Source organism: Macroventuria anomochaeta (genome assembly GCF_010093625.1).
Source record: "Macroventuria anomochaeta strain CBS 525.71 unplaced genomic scaffold BU25scaffold_31, whole genome shotgun sequence".
In the NCBI taxonomy this organism is placed as follows: domain Eukaryota; kingdom Fungi; phylum Ascomycota; class Dothideomycetes; order Pleosporales; family Didymellaceae; genus Macroventuria; species Macroventuria anomochaeta.
In genome coordinates, this window is record NW_022985392.1 from 358,105 (window position 1) to 382,769 (window position 24,665).

Genomic DNA, 24,665 nt, shown 5'->3' on the forward strand with positions numbered 1-24,665 from the left:
GATGTCGCTTTATTCCCTGAGGTAATTTCGATGAGCAGCCTCCATAGCTTCCTCCACTTCGCATATCTGCCTTTCCGGCTCCTGTATTGATTGATTGGTTTAACGTCGTATGTGAGTCTGAGGCTATGGAAGACGAGTAGCTCCTGTCTTTGTTCCATGGCTTTTTCACGCGGTGATATTCCAAGCCCGCTACGTTGGCACCGGCAGCGCGGACACCAGCAAGCACGAGTTCGCCTCTAACATGTACCGAGAGATACTGAACTCGTTTGTCGGATACCCTTCTCAGGTGCATTACGCAGCCGTTGGACTCGGCCAGACCCGAGAGCAAACTCGCGTGCAGCTCCTGGGCCGCATGTTTTGACCCGCTGACCCACCGCCTGAGGAAGGTGTTGGCAGTGGACAGATGATGGATAAATTTGGGAGAAAGAGGCTGACGGAGGTGATGGTCAGGCTGAAGCATGTGGTGGTGAAGGAGAGGAGGGCAAGGGTGGCCGCAGAGAAAGACAAGAAATGAGGAACGATTGGCGATCAGGTCGTGGAGAAGTCTTGGGTGTTACGGATTGTACAATAATGCATTTCATCTTAGCTGAACAACTCCCTAGGAGACTGTCAAGGTCGGCACCTGGATACATTGGTGCGCGAGTACCTCCCAAAGTAAGCACGAATCAAAAGCTTCTCTTTCGTCACCTTGCTGTCTTCTATAAAAGACATATATCAAGTCGTTTGGCACTTAGCCAACTACGGAGAATTCTTAGATTTTCGATCAATGATAGTCTGAGTGAGTTATTGCCGTAATGCATCGAGCTTGTCCAGTGACGTAGAGCTAGCGCGGTTGTTCTTGCACGTCCAGATTGCAACTCCCCCTCCATGTCTAGAGCATCGCAACTACCCTCACCACCACCATACAGTACCCCACACACGAGCGTACCAGCATCATTCACAGTATCAGGAGCAGACACCGGTAAGAATGCCAGTACTCAAAGATGTATTACCACACCGCTGACAAGCTCGCAGAAGGCCCTGATGGCAGCCTCGACGTCACCGTCCTTCTTCCAGCCCTTCGTCTTGGCTTCACCAGGCAATTCAGGGCAGCTCCCTGAAATTTTGACTGGGCTGGCAGCCTACATTGACATGCCACACCGCTCGCCGTTGGTCCCACGACGCACGTCACAGTGGCGTGCATCGTGAGTTTGACGGCGAGCAGTGTTACATGACAGTGTAGGATGCCAGCACTATTCGATATAGTCACTGGGTCTTTAGTTAGAGCCGTTCGTCAAGACACCTGTGGCGGTAGCCTTCCAAGCTCGACCTACCAATACGGCTGGTGTGTAGCAAGAGCAAAGAGTATTGCAACATGTGCGTTCGCACTCACAAAGCCGATGCCGATCTGAACTGACAGATTCAAAAGTCATAAACGCATCGTTGAGCACTCGTGTTTGTTCTTTGTTGCCATTGAGGGACAAAGGCGCCGCACGTTTAAAGTTCACTTTGTCAACATCCACTCCTTGCTTTATCTACCATTCGAAACTCGAACATCCAGCTTCGCTTCCTTCGATGATCCTCTCGTCTGTACCCTACGCAAAAGCGTTACATTACATAGCTAACGTCCCCCCCTACGTTGCGAGAAACCCTGTGGGCCGAGAATCGCCAATAAAATCGCAAGGTCTATACAAAAGTCTTCCATCCTTGCAACCTAATTGGCCGTTCTCGGCCCACAGGGTTTCTCGCAACGTAGGGGGGGACGTTATAGAGGAGCCTGGTCGAAATCGCGGTTTGCTTGGGTCGCTGCTCGGCCATGGCAGGCAAGCGCGATGAACAACAACCGTAAGTTGTCCAAGTCCGCGACACTGCAAACGAACATTGAAGCTCCCTACCCCGCAGTAATCATGCATTATTAATCTGGCTGACACATGATGAAGGCATTCATAGTCTGGTCATGCCTGCTTTGGGCTAAGGCAGACGATTTGTTGCATATAACGTGTGAGAGACATGAGGAACTGAGTTGATTGAATAGCTACGAAGGAGGGGAGCTATTTATGTATCTAAAATGAGAGAAGCGGGGAGAGTAAGCCAAGCCGGTAACACGATCACTAGAGGTCGTCAGCGCATGTCTCTAGCTCAAATCGCCAGTTTTTGTGGCTCTATGTCGACGTACAAGATGATTTGAGATGCAGTATTAGAGCCTTTAAGGGGGTCTGGAGGTACCCAGGTACTTTAGGGCGCAGACCTTGTCTGTAATGTACATGCGCGGAAGTTTTCAAGATGCACGAATATATTCTGTTAGAGTTCCCCGAGGGAATCCAAATTACGAAATCGCAACTCAATGCAAATCAGTCTCAGACGCCGACTATCGTTTGTCATCATTCACATATTGACAGATCAATGCCCCGCCACGCAAAGATCAGTCGCCAACTCCTCGACTGTGTAGAACACCATCCCGGCATTGCGCCAGGTTGAGAAGGCCTGCGGACAGTGCGTACAGAAGACGGATGTTCTCCGTCCGATTCTTGTCTGGCTCGACCAGTTCATGGGCGAGGAGCTGTAGACGCCTGCTGAGACGTGCGCCATGAACCGACCCAAAGATCATGTCCGTATCAACATAACCTGCTCTGAATGTTGAGAGCACGTATGGATCCGCTTTATCATCTTCAAGGCCATGACCTTTCGTGGAGATATGCAGTTGAATGACAAATAACATCTTCAGGGAGTCTATAGCCGACACATTATGTGACTGAGGTCGACTTGCAGACCGGATTTCAAACGGAATGTGATCTTGCCTATACCTAGCACTTGCCCTACTCGTGCTCAGAGCACCTGACCACCAATGTCGAACCCCTGCACCATAGCTCCTTCGGCGGTCAAGCCCCCGGTCACCGTAGCGCACCTTCCCTGAGGTACAAAAGCCCACTGTCTGCCTCACATACTCTTTCTCACACACTCCACATCTAATAACGTCAAAATACGTATTACATTCTTCCATGTCCTTCCGGATTCGCCCGAATTTTGATCAGCGAATCCTCGATGAGGGGAACCTCTTCCTTTACCTCTACGCTGCCGCCTAGCCCCTCGAAAGTTGTCATCACGAGAGCTAGGGGGCACGTTCAACTTCATTGCACTTCACGTGCAGCACTTGTGAGTGTTCTGCATCTCCATCTTCATCACTGTACTTACTGCGTTCCCCGCGAAAGTTGATATCATGAACAAAACGCGCACAGGATGGTCGCTTGGCTCGTAGCTCACGCTCACGATGCGGCGGGGCAGCAGCTATTCCTTCTGATGGCTCGCCTTGCGCCCCTGCCCCCCCTCCTCTGGTGAGAGGCCAGCTGGCGAGGTGAGATGCATCTGCCCAGTTTCACATCGCTCTGCAAACGCACGCAGCAGCGCCAGCATCTGGGATGCCCGCAGAACCTTGCTCAAGCTCGTAGCTCCTGCTTAAAGTATGTATTCCAAGCTCCTCGCTTGTCTGGCGTCTCTGACATTTACCAGTGTAACGGCTGGACATTCAACTCGAGGTCAAGGCGACAGACTGATGTAGCAGTAAAATCTTTTCCTTGTGCAATCTTGACTTCTCCAAACATGTTCTCGTGACCTTTACTGCCACTTCACAACATATTGTCTCCATCAAATCACCTTACCATCGAATCTCTCTTCTTTCCAAGCTCACTCTGGAGCTCTCCGCGTTGTCATCTCTCGCTTTTCCTCTCCTCACATTCTTGTTTGGAGACTACAGCATGCCCTCCGCCTTCGACAACGCCACCACCTCGCCAGTGGGCATCATCCTGGTGCTCGTCTGCTGGGCCTTGCTCAGGGACCTTCTCTTCCACGCTGTCGCCCGCCGGACATTCCTCCCAGTAGTGTACCGCTTCCTCGCCCGCATTCAGCAATAACAACAGCAACAACAACAACAACAACAACAGCAACAAGAACTGGGGCGTTAACACCGCTTGCACCTCCACCTCCAATAAAATCCGCCGCAACGCCATGGCTACGGTCGCTGCTGCCTTCGCCGCCGCTGAGCGGGACCGCTACCGCGAGCGCGTCCGATTATAAATCGAAGCAACCATCGTGGCACAGGAGCGCCCCGAGAACTGGTGCTTCCAGCCAACGAGAGACGGCCTGTTGTTCGTTTCGGACGACGAGGAACTCCAGGTCATTCACGGAGACAAGAACACGAAGAGGGAGGACAGCCTTCACCTCAAGGAGCAGGTGAAATAGTGAAGGAGGATGAAGGATTGTCAACATACGATGTGCCAGATGCTTTCAGGGGATTTGAGATGACAATAGAAAGGTGCAAGTGGGTCGGGCATTGGAACACGAAGGCTGGGAAGGTGGTTGACTTTGAATGATTCGGACTGGGAAAGCTGCTATGGAAACTGACTGCAATCAGTAAGGATTTGCAAGAGAAGAGCAAATATGAGAAGGACAGGGAACATTTGCTCAGACTGAGCAAAGAAAGGCAAGATATGACAGGAAAAATTCGAGAGCGTAAGGGGATTGCTGAAATGAGCATGTAAATGGAAGCGATACTGACGAAACAGAAGATGGCTGAAGCGCGGATATCGTGGTGTTATGCGCAAGAAATTCCTCAGTCATTAGGGAGGCTCAGACGCGAGTCAAGTGCATATAGATTTCTGAGGTTATGAAGAAAAACTCTTGGCCCCGACCACGACATGCTTGAGCGAACGGCAACGACGACCATGTCCTTGATGCAGTCAGACGTGGCCGACAACGACCGTTTCAGTCCTCGATGTTGCTTTCGAGGCAATGTGTTAGTCGAGTTCATGCTAAGGTTATTCATTGAGCAAAGACTCGATCAAAGCTAGATGTGAGCGCATGCATGGAGTGCGCAGACCCATCCGCGCGTTCCGTGCTGACGACATATAATATGAACTTTTCGAGACTTAGCTCCCCGTTGGATCTGGCTGACTTTATCGAGAGCTTTTCGCAGCTCACGGGAGCCATCTCAAGAACAGCAAATCTCGCCCCTAGCATCTTCACCAGCGCCTCCAGCACCATGATCCCGGTCAATGCCGCCTAATAACCGACGTGTCAGGGGAACGGTCATTCCAAACATATGCCTACTCGGGATGCGCCAGCTCCGGGCCTCCCCAGCCGCCGGCGCAGATTGCTCATCTAAACGCGCGCCGTGCCTCAAGGAAGACCGTTCATGGCAGCGACCTTTTCGGTAGAGTGGACCGTCATCGCCATGTTACCTTCCCGTATGATAAGGAGACAATGAGACAGGAAAGTGGTGTGAGGATGTATGGAGTCTTGGGGCATCGAGATGGGGTTGCCGCTGCTGGCTCGATGCTGCTGTGCTCGTCATAACAGCCGATCTGCGCATGGCCTTGATGATGCTCAGGTGCGTGGAGATACTTACTGCGTTATCTTTGGAAGCCTGGCGTCACTTTCGAGGCTGTTAGAGAGGCTCTACGTTGGTGGCAGCTGCTTGGAGGTCCGCACCAGCCCCTCGATGGCTTCAGAGACGGTGGCAAGCTCGGTTTAGGCTATAAAAGCTTTCTCGGTACTTCTTATGGCTCTCAAGATGCTCCATTGTGAAGCAAAAAGGCTTGTGAGGTTGTGGGCGGTCGATTCGGGGGGGGGGGGGCGGAGGACGCCAGACGCTCGACAGAGATGGACCCAAGGCTGCGACACCACGAAGCCGGCGACATCAAGAAGGCCTTGCTGAGAACTCATCGAGCGCAATAATCTGCTCCATGGTGTAGTTCTCCTGTACTCTTGCACACCCTACTTGGCGGATGGCTTCACTCTGTTCAGTAGCTCTCTTGGTGGCTACCTTGCAACTAAAACAGCTCTTCTTCAACTTGCGATGGACTGTAGGTGTGGAGACTCTGAGGTCATAATTTTCGTACAGAAAGTCTCTCATTTCTTCAAGACATGCCTGAGGCTTGCCCTTGATATATTGCTGCAGACCTTTAACATGAATCTCACGGAGTGCTGCAGGCCTGCCACGCCTCACAGTATCAGGCGCATAAGCACTACCCCATTGCTGCAAGTTGAGACGAATCCGTGATGTTGTTTTTGGCCAAACACCAGTCTCGCGATGTATTTGAGTATCATTAAAGTTGAGATTGATGCGATCAATCACCGATTGAAGCGTTGTGGGTGACAGCTTCTGGTCAGCCGACACCTTGACCATGGCTCAAACAGTACACCACCAAAAGATATTGTCAATATAGGCCTCACAGGCAAAACAAGAAGTGTCAATTTGCGGTACACCAATGTGCAATTGCTCAATTCTCAGATGGAATGGTTTTTGGTGTATATGTGGCATGTGCGGGGAGCCCCGCAAAGTCACGGGGTGCGTCGCAGATTACGAGAACAATTATAACGCCACAAAGCACCTGCGGGGCTTCAGTCGGATCCAAAAACCTTAGGAGAGGGTCTGAAAGGTAGCTCACAATTTTCCAGGGATGTGGGACGCCGTTGCTCCAGAGCGTCAGGAGAAGGCGGGGCCTGCAGCGGAGCTTTCCTCGCCGCATCCTCCGTTACTCGCGATTGCCTGCAAAGTCTCAAGAGGAAAGCAGCATCAAGCGGTGCATCTCTATGACCTTCCCACTCGACTCAAGACTGCTTTCAGGACGTCGCAGGGGTGTTTGATCAGCCCGCAAGTTATCTCAGAGCGTCTGAGATGGGCAGAAGGAATTGAACTGAGATGTTCGTGCGAGTTTCCCACACGGTACAGCATTTGAAGATCTTTAACAAGCTTCCACATGCTTCCAACACGTAGGAAGAACCACGTCGTCAGGTTCAAGTTTTGGGGGACGTGACAGTACGACAGACAAGAACGAATACACGATGAGGTGTCTGTGAGAGTTTTCAGCAAGGTAAGCCATGGACAAGGATTTCACGCTGTTGCCTGCTTTTGTGTACAGTCTCGAGAGCGGATTTGCTCTCATCGTCATCTTTTTGTCCATCCGCCCTCATAAGCAAGTTGTATCAACTCCTAATACCAGAATTCCTCGCATTGTTTCTCTTCTGTCTACAGTTTGTCGGAACTCAAGCGGAAGCGTTGCCTAATTCATACTGCTCTGTACACGGGCTCTACACTAATGACTAGTCGAAATTGTTGGTTTGTCTTCATTCAATTCATCTCGTATCTATTCATGCCTAGTTTCAACAGTATTTACCCAAAACAGCGATGATATGACAACACCGGGCATCGGGGTAATGTCCATAACCTCATCACAAGCCCTCAAATAAGCAATGCCGCTGCCGAACGCTAACGCTCCCCGCAATTCGCTCTACAATCTATGCCAAACTAATATACCCTCCGTGGCGCTTACTACGCAGCCGTACTCGTGACACGAGAAAGTCAGTTTCCGTCAATGAGGAGGTGGACTAAATAGAGCATTTACACACTGTACGGGGCTGCAATATCCCGCCGGTTACATGATGTTTGCTTATAAGCATTGAACAAGCTCTACAATCGTCTGAATTGTGAACAAACCGAGTTTCAAAACATCGGCAAAAGTGTAGCAACATGCGATCCATCATCCTTTCGACATTCGGCCTATTCGCCTCTAGAGCGACTGCTTCGCTGCAGATCGTGCCCGGCGCGACATGGACAGCGGCACGTCGTCATCAACCTCATCGCAGGTAAACAACTAATTTGAGTATCAGACAAATACAGGCCAACACATCCAAGCCCATGGCGGTGGCATCCTCAAGGTCGGCGACAAGTGGTACTGGTACGCATAGCTCCCTCTTCACCTCTACATGAATATAAGCTAACAGGTCTCCTCAGGGTCGGCGAAGACAAAACGAATGGCACCTCCTTCATCAACATTAACTGCTACTCCTCCACCAACCTCGTAGAATGGAATTACGAAGGCGCTCTCCTCTCGCAGACCGCATCAGGCGACACTGGGCCAAATAGGGTTATCGAGCGTCCGAAGGTCATCTACAACAAGGCCACCAACAAGTATGTCATGTGGATGCACATCGACAGCGGCGACTACAAAGAAGCCAAAATCGGCGTCGCAACCAGCAACACTGTGTGCGGAAAGTACACCTACCTACGCAGCGAACAGCCACTAGGTCACCAAAGCCGCGACTCCAGTGTCTTCGTAGACACAGATGACAAAGCGTATCTCTTGACAGAAGACGTAAATCCTACTCTTCCCGTAAACAAGAAGTACAGACTAACACACACAGCGCGAAAACGGTCTCCGCATCAACGCCCTCTCCTCCGACTACCTCACCGTTCAATCCAGCACATTCAACTTCGCCGAAAAATACGAGTCCCCCGCCGTCATCAAGAAGAACGGTGTCTACTTCATGTTCGCTTCACAGCTCACCGGCTGGAACCCCAACGACAACTACTACGCCACTTCCACCTCCCTGTCTGGGCCGTGGTCCGCCTGGAAGAAGTTCGCCGAGAGCGGCTCCAACACGTACAGCTCCCAGACGACGTTTGTGCTGCCGGTGGGTGAAAACTTCGTGTATATGGGCGATCGGTGGGTGAGCGATAACCTGATGCGGAGTACGTATGTGTGGCTCCCGCTCACGATTTCGGGGACGACGGCGACGCTCAAGAATTCAGTGAACTGGGTGCTGAATTCGAGCATTGGCACGGCGAGCGCGGGACCGAGTGAGAACCAGTATGAGGGCGAGGCTGCAGCGTTGAGCAACAATGCGCGCGCGATTACGTGCTCGACTTGCTCCGCAGGCAAGGCGGCGGGCTATATCGGCGGGTCTGACGGCGGTGCCGTTGTGTTTAGTAACGTTCAGAGCGATGTGGCTGGCAGGACGAGCATCCGGGTGAAGCACCTCAATGGGGACAGGAGTCAGAGGGTTGCGGATGTGAGTGTCAATGGCAAGACGCAGAGACTCGCGTTCCTTCCCCATGGAGGTGGAGACCCGGGCAGTAGCGTTCTGAACATAGACTTGAAGCAGGGCGCCAACGAGATCAAGTTTGTTGGTGTGAATGGGGGGTATGCGGCGGATGTGGATCGATTGATGGTTCCCAAGTCGTAAAGAAGTGTTGTATATATCGAGGCGAACTGCTTAGAAGTCAAACTTGTCATCCCTCCCATCATAGCACGTCCTCCTGCTGTCTTCCTCAGTCTTCCTCAGATATTCCCACATCCTCACCGGCAGCTTCAACTCCCCAATACTTTCCTCAAGACTCATTACATTGCGCAGCCGAAACACCTTCTCCGCTCGCTGCTCGTGTTCCTCCTTCAACTTATCGTTGAGGAATCGCACCGCTTGCAACGCGCCCACATCTTCACGCAGGCGCAGGAATCTCTCTTTTGTCTCCCTTTCCTCTTGTATTCCACTCTCTCCATCGACAACATATCTGACAGCGTAGAGGAACTTTGCGCCTACGGACTGCACATCCTGCAAACCCGTTTCGTCTCGTACACTGAGCGGATACTCTCCAACTACAAACTCCAGTTGCTGAAGCCCAGTCGCAAGCTCCAAATAACCCAGGAGCTCATTCCTCTCGATATCCACCTCCTCTCCTTTCTCACGCCAAGCCTTTTCGCAGCGGATCGTGACATGGCGCAGACTCTTCACGCCATCCCCAACCATCTCGAAGAATTGGTTGGCGATGCTCAAACCGCTCAAATAAATAACCCTACTTGAGCAGAGGTACGAAATCGCTTCAAGTCGGACTTGATGGCAGATGTGGAAGATGGGGAAAGAAAGCACAGTTTCGACATGCTTAAAGATAGTGATGGTGGTGAGAGAGGGGTATATAGCGAGGGCATAAATTTGGTTCCGGATTTCGCCGGGGAGGGAGAGGAGCGGTGAAGCCTTTTGAAGGCGGAATTGTTGGAGGAGGAGCTGTTGCGGTGTTATAGTCTCTAAAACCGAAGAAGAAGGTGCGGAGCAGGAGGATGCTGCGGTGTTGTAGTCGCCCACGTCTACTTTGACACGACGCTTGAAGAGCCTTTTGAAGAGCTTGGAGGTAGTCATGGTGTTTGGTGGTGAGAAAGAGAGGGGCTTGGAGGGCGCAGTGAGATACAGACCCTCAACATCGACTAACTGATATTAGCCTAGCGTAGACCTTGTTCATCAATGGACGCATCTCGATATGACAGTATTTAGACATTATGGTAGCGAAAGGTATCGAAGCTGACCTGCAGCGCTTTTCCACTAGGTATATACACGTCCACATCAACTCGAATAAATCCACTTCAATGCTTGAACGCTCAAGCAGAGAAGCCGTTGGCAACTTTGCCGACTACAACCTTGGCAGCAGCCGCTGCGGCGCCTCCAGCAGCAGCACCAGCAGTCGACATGACGAATGCAGCGGCAGTGTCTGCATCACGACCATAGGTCAAGTGAGGTGCAAGGATGACACTCTGGCCGGCACAGATCAAATCACCATTGTGACAGATGACCTTAGTGTTTGCGGCACCGACGTTGCCGACGGCATCGCCGTTGTTTGGGTCGCCGAAGATCACGGCGCTCTTGACGAAGGCAGCTTGATCCGCTGTCAGCATAGTGGCGGCATTGTGGACGAGCTGTCCTCCCTGACTGCGATGTGTTAGCTTCACATTCTGTGGTGATGGTCAGGTTTGAACCTACGAGTAACCAGCCATAACGAGTGCAGTGTTGGGACACGCAGTCATGACCTGGCCGACCATCTGCGCCATCAACTTGCTGCCTGCGGCATCTCCGCCAGCCAAAAATCCGGGGATGTCAGCGGGATACTCGATACCCTGGACGGCAAGGTTCTGTGCGCCTCCCATCATCTTTCCAATCGCAGAGACGAATGGTGGACCGGCAACTGATCCCATGTTACCACCCTCGGTGGTACCGCGAGCAAAGAGAACAGTCATAGCCTTGCAGCCGCTGCCGTTGGTGACATCGTTCTGGGTCGAAGATGTGAGAGCCGCGGAAGCGAAGGGAGCGAGGACAAGAAGGGGAGCAAAAGACTTCATAGTGATTGTTGCTTGTTGTGAGTTGAGGAATTAATTGATTAACAGTTGTACGATTGAAGATGTAGGAAACCAGTCCCAGGAAGTGAGTGTTGATGAACAGTAGTATGATACTCTGATCAGTACGTACTCTGTGGTGTACTTATAAGGGAGCGGTATTAGATGGCGATCTAGTCAACCGAGGCGTGGAGCGCAAGACAAATCATGGAGGTCGACCACATACAATCTGTCATGTTCGGATGCTGAGGCTACTCCGGAGCGCCAGCAAATGTCATGCGTGATCCTACAATAGTACATACTGTCAGAAGTGTTGGTGCCCAGCAGACATCTCGCCGGCTGTTCCATGCAGAAATAAGCTCTTCCTCGACAGGAGTGGTGCGGCGCTAGGACGAAGCTACCGGATAGGGCTGCATTTGACAATCGTTGAAGGGACGTCCCGGTAGATCTGAAACATGATCTGCTGAATTGTACGGAGAGTTTCTGGTCTTCTGGTAGAAATCGCCTGCCGAGGTAGCGCGGCCGTACGTTCGGCGCGTTCAGGCTGATTCTGAGGCGGTTCTTTCGGCACTCTGAGGAAGATGCGACGGGCTTGGCTTGGTGTTGGTATGCGGTGTGCAACAAGACGGTCATGAGTCGAACTTCTGGGTATGACGAGAATGGATGGAATCTACAAGGTAGGTGAGCTGCTGTATGAAAAATCATTTGTGAATTGCTCGGCGATCGTCAATTCATGTGCTGGTTTAAACAGCTTGGGTGCTTTGCTGTGGTTATGGCACCTCGTTGTCTACAGACCTGTGCCGTTAATATTGATCATTGAGTTCTGTTGATGGGTGTCGCCCTTCTGTAACCGTTTCAGCAGTTCGTTTCGAGATGCGTCGAACCACAATACGTTTCATGGATGAGGCTGAGGCGTTCCATGAGCACGGTCTCATGATCTCCGTGTCTTGACCGTTGGGCAACGGCCATGCGTTGATCAGCCGCTAGCTTGGTGAGCTTGTCCAGAAATTCCAGTCGTGGATGCTGCCGGATCGGGAAACGTGGCTTTCCTGAGGAAGTGCTCTTTCATCGACCTGAGCTATCGCCCTTACAGTTTTCATCTCGTCCCTACTTTTCATCATTTTCGCAAATCTCGATACGATGTTTGGCGAGGCTTGGACATGCCATGGTCGTCAGGGGTGCTACGCAGGGCTGTCATGGAGGGGCAATGAGGTCTACCCCGCAATTTGAGGACCCTGCAATGAGAGCCGCGCTCAACACCACACACCGTGCAAAGTGTTCAGAAAAGCAGAAGGGCGTCGCACGGCGGTTGAGATGATGTTGAGTCATTGCAATCGTGGAAGGGCGTTGTTCGACTCACAACCGGATGATCTATGCCGATGAAGGAAGGTGCAGACGAGGCATTCCATCAGCCACATCACCTCAAGATCTAGGGCACCTGCATTACGAGAACATCAACCACAAGAAACATCGATCGACATCCTCAGGATTTCATGTTACCACCGCCAACATGGTTCTCGAGCTCCATCCCTGCACCGAAGCCGACCTCCCAGAGTTCGTCCGGATCCAAATCGCCGCCTTCGGCACTGGCGGCGGCATGACACAGTTCATGGTCGAGCACCCACCTTCAGAAGCCTACATCAACAAGTCCATTGACAAGCACATCAAATCGTTCCGCGAAGAGAAGGATGTTACCTACCTCAAGGTCATCGACACCGAGCTGGATGGTCAGATGATCGCTGGCGCCAAGTGGCGCATCAACCACAAGGAGCGCAAAGAGGAGGAGATACAGTCCATGCTGCCGGTGCCGGGTGCAGATGAGGAGGGCAAGCTGGCGATGATCGACTTCATGTGGTACCTGAATAGGGCCAGGAAGGAATTCATGGGTACCAAGCCGTTCTACTGTAAATATCACATGACTCAGACTTGTTCTATGTCTCGAAGAGTCACTAATGCCCTCACAGTCTTGCACATCCTCATCACGGACCCAGCTTACCACCGCCGCGGTGCCGGCGCTCAGCTCATCAACTGGGGTACCTCGCAAGCTGACGCTGCTCAACTACCGTGTTTCCTGGAATCCTCAGCCATGGGCCGGCCGTTGTACGCTAGGTGCGGCTTCACGCCTCGACACGAGCAGGTGTGGGATCTGACAAAATATGGAAGCGAGGGCGAAGATATCAACACGGTCATGATCAGGGATCCTGTGAAGGCTTGGTGAAGGACAGGTGTGGCGATGGATGTCAATGAAGAGCGGGCGATGATTGGTCTGAGAGGGATGCTAGAGTCTTTTATGAAGATATCAAAACCGCCGTATCACAGGTCTTTCAGGTAACGCGCAATCTAAAACATTAGAAACTCTTCCTAACTAATCATATGCCGCAATTGGAATATCCGAGCTCAGTTTCTTATGTAGGCGATTCAATAGCCGCAGCATGACATTGGCATCAAGACTATATGTATAGACGTTAACTTACAGAGGTCTCAATTATAGGAACTGCCTTCTGATGACAATCGCAATGCATTCCGAAATGTTCAGGTAGCTCTAAGATGTTGTAGCTGTGCCACGAGTTTTAGAAAAGTTGCTTTGGTATCCCGATTCCGGAATTTGCCCATTACCATGTACATCATAGCCACGACTTCTTCGCCCCACAAAAGTACCGACATTCTCCATGTACTCAAATGTATCCAGACTCTCCTTCCCTATCAAGCAATTCATCTCAAATTCCATCGAAAACCGCGCTTTCTTCCGGTAAGTCTTTGACACTGCATGGCACACATGGCCCAAGTACCGAAGCGCCGAAGATCGCCGTAAGAAGCCGCTGAAACCTTGCATGCGCCACATCCACGGGCGCGAGTTGTACGACTTGTTATGATCGTTCATGCGATGGTACAGAGTTAGAGATAGGAGAGACGGATGAGTGGGCCGGACGTTGTTCGAAGAGAGGTGATGTCGGGAGTTGACGCGCTTTTGCTCCATTCATACGATAGCCTTCCGCATGCGGGGTCACAGAAGAGGGCAGTTCATAAGCAGCAAGCATTGCCTGCGATTGCTCTGTCGCGAGGGTATCTTCCATTTGGGGAGAATGCTATCTACTGCAATGAACGGAATGATGCGCACGCGCATCAGCTGCGTTTCGGCTGTGGTGCTCCTCATCTTCAACCAACATACTATACAACGTGTCCTGCGTAAGTTGAGCCGCTGGCTGCTTTGCCAAGTGAATGCGACTGCTTCTCCAACTTTGTCTTGTGCTCAGAAATAGCTCGTCCAGCTGTCCTGCACACTCGTGTCCACACCGCGCTGAGGCCTCCCATTAAGGATCTCCTGCTCTTCAATCGTCTGGAACATTGTCAATCCGCGACCTTGCCACATCTCTACACGTCTCTGACTCTCGAGATGTTGCTTCCCCAGCCTCTCTTTTTGTTCTATTGTTTCGTATATCGTCAGCCTGGGCTGTCCTGTCCGAGGGTTTTGGAATCGTATGGAGGGACCTACAGATTCTTCGCCGCCTCGGACGTTGTTGAAATAGTTGTTCATGCGCTGGTTGAGTCCACTTTCGCTCTTGCCCCGGGTAAGCACTCGATTCCTTTCCGTCTCGACCCTCAGCGAACGCATCGGACCTGGCATGGACTTGATGCCGACGTGCTCAGCCATTTCGAACGCGTGAGCATCTACCTTGTAGTTGTTCATTGGACGCGTCAAGTTGCCTTGAGAGCGGACCATTGGAGTTGCAGAGCCCAGCCGAGTTGGACTAGGGCCTTGCATTGTGGATACACTGGCAGAGCGTGGATAAGGTGGTGGAGTCACGTAGGTTTGTGGGGTAGAAGACCGAGACGGATTGGATGCAGTCGCCGGGTAGAACGAAGATTGACGCTGCAAGGAATGCATCATTTCCGGTGGCATGGCGGAATCTCGGCGAAAGTTGTACTTGTTGGTCACACTGTCGGAAGGTGTCAAGGATGCTTCAGACGGAGCATACATCGTTGAAGTGTTGCTATAGGATCCAGAACGCAGATGGGCCATACGACGTATAGGATCGTAAGATCGACCGTTGACTTGAGCCGATGTGGAGGAGAGGCCCGCCTTATACCGAGTTGGTGTCGCGGTCGACGTACGTGAAGGGGATACTTGATACATTCCCGGTGAAGTATATTGGACATCAGTTATGGGCTGTGCAATCGAACACGGTCTGTCTGTCTTGGGAGCCCAGAAGTTATTTTCGCTTTCTGAGCTTGGAGGCGACGTTTTGGCAGTCGATTCGCTAAGTCGAGACGAAATACTTTCCGTCTGACAATATGACGAGGTAGGCGAGGCTGGGGACGAGAGTGGAGGTGAACCTTGGTCGCACGGCTTGTCATCCGGCACAAGCTTTACACTGCCCTCAGGACTGAGCACTCGTTGCACCGGATCTGCAACGGGAGGTCCGTATTGCGAGCCAGCGAAGGAGGCTCGATGCTGCATATACAAGGGATTTTGCTGGACACCGACAGGTGGTATTTGATGAAACAGAGGCAGGGACTGGTTGCTGAAATTGTAAAACGGGCTCTGAACAGGAAAACCAGGAGCAGCTGCAAAAGAAGGCATCGGGAATCTGTGATCCAGGGAAGGAGCAGGACTCTGCAATCTGCCCATCTCTCTCGGTAGGGCTGCAACAGGTCTTCTGAGATCACTCGAATCATGCAATCCAGATCCGGGTCCTCGATGACCGGTCTCCTTCTTCATCAAGCCCGCGACGACCTGCCTGATGCGATTTCCAATAGCTTGTCGAACATCGCATGGCGGAATTTCCTGTGCCTGGAACTTGGAGCCCCTGTAGTCGATCGTGGCGTAGCCTGGACCCAGAGGACAGAGCTGCTGGAAGGCATCAAGCGGCATCGACCTCAGCTTACATCCGTCTCCTTGCCAGCGCATACAAGTCTCAAGCACCCATTGAGGGCAATTGCGAGCAAACTTAGACTCCTTCAAAGTCAAGATCTGATACAGGAAGTAACGCACATCGTCTTGAGTCGCTTCTTCTCCGGGCAGTTGTGATGGGATGCAATCATGCACAGCCCGAACTACTTCATCGATCTTCGTAGGGAGTGCTAGTGTACCTTGCTGGCTCGGGCGTGTCGCGTATAGTGAAGCGCTATCCGAGAAAATGCCAGGAAGTGTCGCAGTCGACTTCTTTCGCCTGATTTTCCACCAGGAAGACATTGCGTGAAATCGCTCTTTACAAGTATCAGTTCTTGTCGGCTGGGGTAGCATCCTCATTGAACGATGCACTTACGCTCTGAAAATACGCCTGCGCTTGCGATGCGCAATCAAGCCAACATTAGGAGAGTGCAGTAAGCGAGAGAACGTCGATGCGTACACAATCGCAACGACAAAGGTATATTGAAACAAATGAAAATTGTAACGCAAATGTCGCAGTGCCGGGAGTTGGGGGTGAAGAAAGAATGTACTGCGTTCAATGCATTGTTGTGACACTGGGTGAGGGATTTACATGTCGCAATCGTACGGCCAATAAAGGAAACTGGTTCCCGTGGGGTCTGTATCTTGCGTGGTGCTCGCGTTGGGCGGTCTCCCGGGTGGTGTTTTGCGGGGCTTTGCAGCGTGCAAACCGTGGTCATATTTTGCACTAGAGCAAGGCGCTGTATGCTGAACCCAATGAATGGCACCAACCCCGCTCGACGCCCAGTCGACTCGACAACAATGTTGCGCAAACCTGGAAAACGATAATGATCCCGTAATCTGGCCACGATCTCAGTTGGGACGTTGAAGCCTTGATTACGGCGTGTAGTGAATGATCGCCAGCGGAACCAACCGTCTGCGCTCTGCATGCATGAGCATTAACGCACACGGTGGTCTTCGTTGCAAAACTCGAGGACCCAAGTGCACCGGGGCTTTCTTCTCCAGGGCGACGACGCAGCTGCGATTACTTCGCAGACGTTTGTACGTTATAGCGTGTATCGGAACTGTGGATTCATCATATCCGTGAGATCATCGTCGTATGCGTTATCGAAGTCTTCCATGGTGCCAGTTTTGTCGCGGCGTCGATTCTCCCATATGCAAACGTAGCGGTAGACGATAGCAAGAGCAGCAGCTGCGATAGCGGTCGCAAGTACAGCAACGAAACCTGGACCGTAGGCGGGCGCATCTTCCGGCTTGAAAAGCAGGGGTCCAACGAAATTTCCTAACGTGGTTTTAGTGATGTGACCATAGACTCAGATCGTACACTCTTACCCAGACAATACCCTACGAATATGCCGGAAGAGGTGACTGATCGCTTAGTATATCCTGCAGTGTTGGCAATCTGCAGTCCCATGAGAACAGCGTATGCCCCGCCGAAACTCGCGAGAATGTAGCAACCGAAAAGCAAGCCACCCTTTTCACCTCGAGGCAGCCGCCAAAGCAGAATGGAGGCAGTTATGGTACCGCATTGGCAGATAACGATGAGCCACGTGCGAATACCGGGAAGTTTGTAGGCGAAATAGGGTGCAGTCAGTTCGATGGTGCCGATGATAGCCCCTGCGGGCATGGTGAGGAGCAATGAGTTGAGACGATTGTAGCCGAACCCTGCGATTGTCAGTATTTGGGTACCACCAAACTACGATCTCGACTGACCTGAGATAATGATAGGAATGAATGAGGAAACAGGTCCGTTGGCGATCATCATAAGAAAAGCAATGCTGAAGATCAACCAGAACTTGACATCGTACAGCGACTCCCAAACCTGAGCAACCTTGAAGTGCTTGTTTCGAACGCCTGAATTGTTTTCCTTCATGCGTGCGACAGCAATGTACCGCTCGCGGTCACTGAAGCCCCTCGCGTGTATGGGATCTGGCGGCATGAAGAAGAGGATGATGAAGGACCACAAAACGGTGATCGAGCCTGCAACAAGATACATGTACTGCCATGACTTGAGGCTGCCGCCGCTGATATGTCCAAGTCCATAGTTGATCAGTGGAGAAACCATGGATACGTAGCCCGTTGCAGAGTACCAGGCGCCCATTCGAAGGGCTTGCTCGCGTTTCTTGTACCACCCACCGACGATCAACATGAACATGGGCGACACTCCGGACTCGAGGAAACCAAGGAAGAAGCGCTGAGCGTAAAATCCTGCTGTATGTTACGCTGGTATCATCTGGTGAGAGCGCTTCGAACATACCTTGCCAATTGGTGCATGCTGCCGAACACATCAAGCAAATACCCCATACGGCTACAATACCAGCTGCAACACGCTCGATAGGCCATCTTTGAGACATGAGGATCGCTGGGTAGCTGCCGACAATGAAGCCAAGATAGAAAATGGCTGAAGAGAACGAGTAACGATTGCCTGTAGTGAGCCTGAGATCCTCCCGTAGGCCGAAGAGCGCAGCTTGCGACAACATGGCTTTGTCGTAGTACTGTAGGCCATATGTGATCACCAACAGCGAGATCAATTTTCTGTCGAGTCGACGGACGAGCTTCTTCTCCTCTTCTGGCGCCCAAGTTGTATTTCCAACGTACTGCGCGAGTACCCGTACAGCTTCATCGTTGTGTATGGTGTCAATCGTCTTGGTATGTCTCAGCTCTTCCAATGTTTGTGGAGTCGACTCTTGTCGGCTGACGCCCTCTTTCTCGTGGTCAGACATAGCGCTGGTGGTGATGATAGAGATTGAGAGGTAAAACAATGCAGAGAGATTGAATACAGTCGTGAGTACGTCGCAAAAACTTCCAGAGATCAAGAGTCGTTAAGAAGTCGCCCAGAGTAGCGGCTTAGGTGCCGCTGAAGCGTTGCTCCAGGTCATCGATCGTTTTTACAGTCATCGCCAAGATGCATGTTGCGGGGAAACAGCCATTATCGACTAAAGATGCTGCTTTTGGCGACATGAAAAATGGCATCCTGACATCAAAGCCACGAGTTGGTGCCGTCGACTCGGCAGATAAACAGGCGATTGGGCCGGCGATCTCATGCACAGCACACAAGCAGTGCAGCGGCCGCTGAAATTCGGTAATTCCATTATATAGCTTCAAAGAGCGAACTCAGAGTGTGGAGAATTCTCCGTCTCTCAGATGCGGCGATGTTGCAGTCGTTGGACGCTGATGGGAAAGGAGCGAAGAGTACGTTGTTTTCGAGAAATGGCACCGCCGCAAGAGGAAAGGCGTGGTGGGACATTTTGAGGGGAAGGGGCAGCCGCGCCCCAGCAGACTTTAAATAACACCACACCTCCATCACGAGCAACGTCAGAGTCACATCACACTCGGAACCGCTCGTCGATAGCATTCGACCTGTAGCAATTGTAGGTCCTTTGAAGGTATGCATATGGCCAATTCGCTACTGTTACGCGGGGTCGAATGGCTTCGCGCCTGTAAGCAGCCGCACACCACGCAACCTCCTCGAATGTATCTTTTTGAGAATTAGTCATCTTTGCAGCTCGTGCTGCACTTCTCTTTGGCCATTTAAGTTGCGTCTCCTTCACAGTTCTCATTTCATACCTCAGGAGTTTTCGCCATGAACACCACAGCATGGTGTAAGCCTAACGAGAAGCACATGCAGTCTTCCGATCCCATTCATAAGCGGCATCGATATCCACGATACACTCAGACAGTCTTACAGAGACATTGACAATGACAACGTTCGCATACTGGAAAGGCGTCGCCGATGCAGCCACGGGCGTCATACTACTCACCAAACCCGAGATCATCTACCACAGCTCCGTTGCAAAATTCCTGAACCGAATATCCGGCTTGCGACTGCCGAATCCATATCCTACAGCCAACGGCGAGATCAGCGCACAGCATGCTGTGGCCATAATGGTACGTAGCTCCCATTGTTTGTCAGACTTCAATCACAGCGCTCATATTTTGGTCCTCTCAGGTAATCGCCGTAGGCCTAGGCCATATTCGAGCAAGCAAAGACCGCCATTCCATACCATCATTAGTCGTCATGAATGCAGTATGGTCAGCCCTTGCGCTCGGCACTGTGATCTTCAAACCGCACCGTGCGACAAGTGCGCTGCTCATGACGGGGATCAACCACTTCATCTTTGCTAGCATCATGTTTTTGCGATCGAAGATGACTGTGAAAGAGATGTTGGGACTCAAGGGAAGTAAGACCAAGGAAGTCTAAGTCACGTTCGAAGAGAGAGACATTGTTGGAGTGGGTTTGTCATGCAGTTCTTTATTCTCGAATCTCGAACCCTTCTTCCTGAAATCCAGTCTTCCATCCATCAACTCCTTTGTCATTCATCTACTTAACAGTGAGAGCACAGCACGGCAAGGAAGAAAGTGCAGTGAAGAAAAACGAAAATGTTATTGACGACGGAGGAATAACAGAAAGCGTACCGGAGCGCATGGGATGTACCCTCATCTCGGTTCCACTGCAGACCTCGGCTACAACAGCTATTGAGAGATATTTTTCAGCAATATGAGAGGAGAATGGGGAAGTCATTGGTTGATTGATAAATCTACCAAAGTGAGCGAATATATACCTTCCTATTACATAAGCAGTCCTAAAACGTAGGGTGCTTGAGATAGCTGACAAGATTATTCTATAAAGAGCGGGGTACGGCGGACCACGTAGCGATGGGAAGTGCTGTTTTACTCCACCTTGTCATTAGAAGAACCCATTCTGGACAGAAAAAGGATGACTGGGATGGAAGACTTGGACACTTGTACCTGCGAGAGAGCTACGCTCAGATCACACGCTAGCCCAATGTCCGGTGCATACTCGGGCGCTGCTGGTCACCCAGTGCCTGTGCGCAAGGCGACGGTGACATTGAGGCAGGCTACAGCACTATATCGGATCGAGTGAGCTGTCTGCGGTTGCTTTTACGTCCTTGGGCTGCTACTCTGCCGTTTTTTCTCTGGCTCGTTCCTCTACAACTCATCATCAATCAGCTCTCTTAAAAGCCTTACCATACACCACAGCCAAACCACCAGCATTTCGGTCTTCCTCGGCCTTCTCTATCTCCCGCCCTCATGCCTAACACCTCTCCTCGCACGAACGTGTTGCTCCGCCGTACCAAAGAGCACCAACAGACGATCGACAAGATAATCTTCGAGCTGGCGCCGAGCGACATCAACGGTAACATCGCTCACTGGATGGGTGAGCACGGGCAGTTCGTTCACGACGAAAAGTTCAGGATCTAGGTGTGTCTGGAACAGCTCGAGCGTCACGTTCGTCTCCACCCAGAAACACCATCGAGAACGAGGTCGAGGTGCTGAGCATGCAGTAAAAACTCCTCCGCCATATTCTTGGAATTAAATGGAGCTACACGATCACTTTGTTTACTTTTCTGACTATTTTGGTAGACGGACCGTGCACAAATCCGGAGCGCACGATGGGTTTGGCAAAGAAGTGAGCTTCGAGTATTGCGCTCGAGGAGTTCAGGGGGTCAGATTTCCGGTTGTTGATCCCCGTTTGGCCGGAGCTTGGGCGTCGTGTTTGCTTGGTCATATTTCGTAGACCAGTCATGCGCTCTTCAGCGTTTCGCTTAAGCCTCCCAATGACCATGAACGACCCCGTTCACTTGACCATCTTCCCGCACTGTGCGCAAACAACTTGAAATATCAATAGCTCATGCTCCCTGCCTTCTTCACCACTGATTTGAGCTCGTAAGAATTCGGGGGCTCCGGCGTGCGCTCTTCGCTTGTTGAGTGAAGACAGCCTTGGCTGTGTTTGCCGCAGGCCCGCTTTGTATATCAAGCCTTTTCTACCACTGTGTTTCCATCCCCACAACCAACTTTTCTTTATTCTTCGACCAAACCAACCTCCATATATATCTTCTTCACTACTCTTCACTAGATGTACCCTCATACTCCTCTTTTCGATATCAACAGCATGGTGAACAGGCTGAACGACGAGAACAACGTCCTCAAGGCTCAACTCCACAGCCTCACTGATCGCGTCTCCCACCTCGAGGTCGAAAACGCGCACCTGCGCTCCCTTATTGCTCGATCTCCTCCTCCTCCTCCATCTCCTGCTGCCCAAGTTTATGCAACGCCAAGTGACAATGCCATGCATCTACCCATGGTAGTCGAGAGCTTGGCTGTTATGCAGGAGCACTTCCGTCGCCAGGGTACGTTAAAGCAGTGGTGAGTTCCGGTACTATCCCTAGGACGAACTGTATACTGAAAGCTTTCACAGTTCCACCACAGCCTGCCATAGGTACGCCTTCGACCAAATTTGCTTCCGCGAGGGGCATATGGCGTGGTGCCACCCCCACAACCGCATCATCACCCGCACGTACACCTCTTGCTCGGTGAAGGCAGAAGAACGTGGGGACTGCATGCCAGTCTCCTGGGGTATGTAAAATCTTCAACTTGCGATTAGCCAGTGATTAACCATACCGCAGAAGATCGTCACGACTGGGCGGAGATCGTTGCCCGCGCCTTCCGAGACGGCAAGATCGGCCACAAGGGCCTGGAAAGTGGGTTCCTGAAGCATCTCCTGTTCTCTCCCATCTACGGACCGCAGCGCACCGGACCGCCGGTTTCACTTCCACAAGGCCAGTACCCGCATGGTGACTGGGCCTAGGTTGCGAGCAGGACACGTTGAAGAGTGCAGGATTCCAGGGTTTCGTATGCGACGCGATGTACAATGGTCGTGATTTGATTGAAGTACCCGCTTTGATGTAACCAACCAGGTCATTCAGGAGCTGTGGTCCGAGGAGACCGGATTTGTCGCAGTCAAATCCACGTGTACCCACAGACAGACCGGGGCAATGTGATTTGAAGTCATCTTAACACGCTGTCCATGGCAAAAGTCCGATCCTAGAGTGTGCGAAGGAATCCAGCTCTGGGCATATGACCACCTTTGGTAATCTCGACACTGTGTGGAACCTAAGCAATGAGAACGGACAGTGCTGAGGTTGTAGTAGTGTACACTCGTAGTGTACGCTCAACATAGGTGCCCCATCGTGCTAGACCGATTGTCCTCGAGCTAGAATCGAGGGTTTGATCACTCTGCTACCGTAGATCAGTTGATTCCTGCAAGTTACCAAGCACTTCGGCGCTGTCAGGCTGCTTGACCATGCGCATCGTCATATGCTCATCGTAACAATCGCCCTGACATTCATAAGTTCCCATAGTCAAGCTGTGCAGTGGTGCTTCGAAACAGTGCAGCTGCGATATAACCCCTCCCAATGCGTTCCCCAGAAGCCTTTGCAGGGTTCGAATCGACAGGCCCGAACGCCGTCTAGGCGACGCTGAGGGTGCACTCGCACATGCTGGATTGTTACCTCTGCGTGCGTCCGCACCGACGCCTGCACCTACCTATGGCTATGGCTCGACCATGTCTGGTTTCGTTGAGCATCGCCGCCATTCCCGCGCTCCACCGTCCATCAACACTGCGCCTGCTCCTTTCCTGGGGCTTCTACCTACATCGAGACACCGGCCTATCCACCAACGGCATATGACTATCAGAAGCAGTCATCTCGAAGTGCTGCGCATCATTCGACCTGAAGTGCTTCCACGAGCATCGCTTCCACTGCTGCCGTCTCCATCAGCGACCGATCGTACAAGGACTGTACAACTGCAGCGGCATGGATCACCGCGACTGCCAGCCTGTCCACTGGGGTAAGTACTGTCCACTCCCGACGAGCGACCTGACAGTCGTGACTGATAATGGGCAGAGAAGATCGTCAAACGCTCATTCGATTATGGCATTTTCGGTACCAACAAGGTGAAGGAGTTGTTCGAGGTGTTCTTCCGCATCGAGATCTAACCGGAAAAGTATCAGGGCGGTTGGTACGTGGATTAAGTGATGACAAGGGGTGGAGAAAAAGAAAAGACTCATGACAGCGGAGAAAGAGGCATTGAGCTCTTGAGAACCTCCCAATCGGTAGCACGGAACGACAACATTGATACGTCTTTACCCTGAAGCACTCCCAGCTCGACTAACGTTACCGCGGACGGCTGCTGGCTCCCTTTGTATACTGTGACTACATTGGACACGTGGCCTGATGTCTTTTCTTGCGTGCTGTAGGCATCACAGCGTTAGAAACGTGATGGTCGAGGATGGTGTTGAGTTGATGTCTGCTTGAAACTTGAAGGTGGGGCCCGGGCGCAACCGAGGCGTGGTACCTTTTCCTGGCTTCCCCACCTCTCCTCCACCTCCACAACACCTCGAGTCTAGCCGTGTTGTCGATTGTATCACGCGATACAGTATGCTTGTGGCTGGGAACGTCTTGGCTGCGGTAGTGAACCTCAGGGGCGCGTCGCGCCTTCACGAGAGCGATCTGAAACAGGTGATGTCATGTCTCTCCAGGCGCATCTTCGATTTCGCTGTGCGCGTAGCAAACTCAACAGTCTAGATTATGGGAAAGTATGATCAGGAATTGAAAGGCAGGTGCCCTCATATCTTTACCCAGTCCTACAATTGAAGACCCAGAATCACTTGCAATGTGGTGAGGCGCACAACGAGGCCATTGGCGCTTCGGTTTCACCATCCTCGACCAGCACAACACGTCTCAGGACCTACTGGCTGATACACAATATCCATTAATAGGCCCATACACCGTTTTGCCACGCCAAAGCTGTCAACACAATGGCATTGAGGATGTCTTTCGACCCTCTTCCTCCGTCACATTCTTTCCTTTGTTTCCTTTGTACCGACGGGCACTGCATCTGATCGGCAGAACGCTTCTGTTCTCCGATACAAAGGAACCCGTTACTGGCGGCTTCCTACGAAGGCGACTTTCTCCATACCAGGCTGGAACAATTCATCATCCCTAATATTAATAGCAGTACTGCTGGCAGGCCCCTGCAAGTACCACAGACATTGTGTG

General features: G+C 51.7%; 12 protein-coding genes across 12 annotated transcripts; 7 read left to right on the top strand and 5 right to left on the bottom strand.

Annotated features, from left to right (window-relative positions):
* Positions 1-181: 181 nt before the first annotated feature.
* BU25DRAFT_348165 (uncharacterized protein) lies at positions 182-361 on the top strand (the record flags this gene model as incomplete). The annotated part of the gene is made up of 1 exon (XM_033703187.1): positions 182-361. A coding segment is annotated over one exon (180 nt), but the record flags the coding sequence as incomplete, so codon positions are not given.
* Positions 362-867: 506 nt separating this feature from the next.
* BU25DRAFT_424191 (uncharacterized protein) lies at positions 868-1,391 on the top strand (the record flags this gene model as incomplete). The annotated part of the gene is made up of 2 exons (XM_033708267.1): positions 868-1,184; positions 1,223-1,391. The coding sequence occupies 2 exons, from the start codon at positions 868-870 to the stop codon at positions 1,389-1,391; spliced, it is 486 nt and encodes a 161-aa protein (XP_033558613.1).
* A 2,340-nt stretch (positions 1,392-3,731) lies between these two features.
* On the top strand, positions 3,732-4,050 carry BU25DRAFT_461271 (uncharacterized protein; the record flags this gene model as incomplete). The annotated part of the gene is made up of 2 exons (XM_033710428.1): positions 3,732-3,856; positions 3,918-4,050. 2 exons carry the CDS (start codon positions 3,732-3,734, stop codon positions 4,048-4,050), a joined length of 258 nt encoding a protein of 85 aa, XP_033558614.1.
* Positions 4,051-7,504: 3,454 nt separating this feature from the next.
* Positions 7,505-9,015, top strand: BU25DRAFT_476663 (carbohydrate-binding module family 35 protein; the record flags this gene model as incomplete). The annotated part of the gene is made up of 4 exons (XM_033710957.1): positions 7,505-7,594; positions 7,645-7,712; positions 7,769-8,129; positions 8,179-9,015. The coding sequence occupies 4 exons, from the start codon at positions 7,505-7,507 to the stop codon at positions 8,998-9,000; spliced, it is 1,341 nt and encodes a 446-aa protein (XP_033558615.1). The 3' UTR covers positions 9,001-9,015.
* Positions 9,016-9,030: 15 nt separating this feature from the next.
* BU25DRAFT_493705 (uncharacterized protein) lies at positions 9,031-9,948 on the bottom strand (the record flags this gene model as incomplete). The annotated part of the gene is made up of 1 exon (XM_033711731.1): positions 9,031-9,948. The coding sequence occupies one exon, from the start codon at positions 9,946-9,948 to the stop codon at positions 9,031-9,033; it is 918 nt and encodes a 305-aa protein (XP_033558616.1).
* A 236-nt stretch (positions 9,949-10,184) lies between these two features.
* On the bottom strand, positions 10,185-10,919 carry BU25DRAFT_433625 (carbohydrate esterase family 5 protein; the record flags this gene model as incomplete). Its single annotated transcript, XM_033708790.1, has 2 exons — positions 10,185-10,512; positions 10,564-10,919. The coding sequence occupies 2 exons, from the start codon at positions 10,917-10,919 to the stop codon at positions 10,185-10,187; spliced, it is 684 nt and encodes a 227-aa protein (XP_033558617.1).
* An 85-nt stretch (positions 10,920-11,004) lies between these two features.
* On the bottom strand, positions 11,005-11,948 carry BU25DRAFT_161059 (uncharacterized protein). Its single transcript, XM_033700718.1, has one exon. The coding sequence runs from the start codon at positions 11,616-11,618 to the stop codon at positions 11,091-11,093; it is 528 nt and encodes a 175-aa protein (XP_033558618.1). The 5' UTR covers positions 11,619-11,948; the 3' UTR covers positions 11,005-11,090.
* Positions 11,949-12,037: 89 nt separating this feature from the next.
* On the top strand, positions 12,038-13,250 carry BU25DRAFT_413653 (uncharacterized protein). The gene is made up of 2 exons (XM_033707084.1): positions 12,038-12,817; positions 12,878-13,250. Exons 1-2 carry the CDS (start codon positions 12,280-12,282, stop codon positions 13,129-13,131), a joined length of 792 nt encoding a protein of 263 aa, XP_033558619.1. The 5' UTR covers positions 12,038-12,279; the 3' UTR covers positions 13,132-13,250.
* Positions 13,251-14,021: 771 nt separating this feature from the next.
* On the bottom strand, positions 14,022-16,138 carry BU25DRAFT_476669 (uncharacterized protein). The gene has a single exon (XM_033710958.1). The coding sequence runs from the start codon at positions 16,105-16,107 to the stop codon at positions 14,164-14,166; it is 1,944 nt and encodes a 647-aa protein (XP_033558620.1). The 5' UTR covers positions 16,108-16,138; the 3' UTR covers positions 14,022-14,163.
* Positions 16,139-16,437: 299 nt separating this feature from the next.
* BU25DRAFT_450781 (MFS transporter) lies at positions 16,438-18,527 on the bottom strand (the record flags this gene model as incomplete). Its single annotated transcript, XM_033709715.1, has 4 exons — positions 16,438-17,086; positions 17,137-17,469; positions 17,518-18,012; positions 18,062-18,527. The coding sequence occupies 4 exons, from the start codon at positions 18,525-18,527 to the stop codon at positions 16,851-16,853; spliced, it is 1,530 nt and encodes a 509-aa protein (XP_033558621.1). The 3' UTR covers positions 16,438-16,850.
* A 575-nt stretch (positions 18,528-19,102) lies between these two features.
* Positions 19,103-20,026, top strand: BU25DRAFT_413654 (uncharacterized protein). Its single transcript, XM_033707085.1, has 2 exons — positions 19,103-19,692; positions 19,754-20,026. Exons 1-2 carry the CDS (start codon positions 19,504-19,506, stop codon positions 20,003-20,005), a joined length of 441 nt encoding a protein of 146 aa, XP_033558622.1. The 5' UTR covers positions 19,103-19,503; the 3' UTR covers positions 20,006-20,026.
* A 1,511-nt stretch (positions 20,027-21,537) lies between these two features.
* BU25DRAFT_161090 (uncharacterized protein) lies at positions 21,538-22,630 on the top strand. The gene is made up of 3 exons (XM_033700719.1): positions 21,538-21,972; positions 22,025-22,182; positions 22,233-22,630. The coding sequence occupies exons 1-3, from the start codon at positions 21,683-21,685 to the stop codon at positions 22,412-22,414; spliced, it is 630 nt and encodes a 209-aa protein (XP_033558623.1). The 5' UTR covers positions 21,538-21,682; the 3' UTR covers positions 22,415-22,630.
* Positions 22,631-24,665: the final 2,035 nt, after the last annotated feature.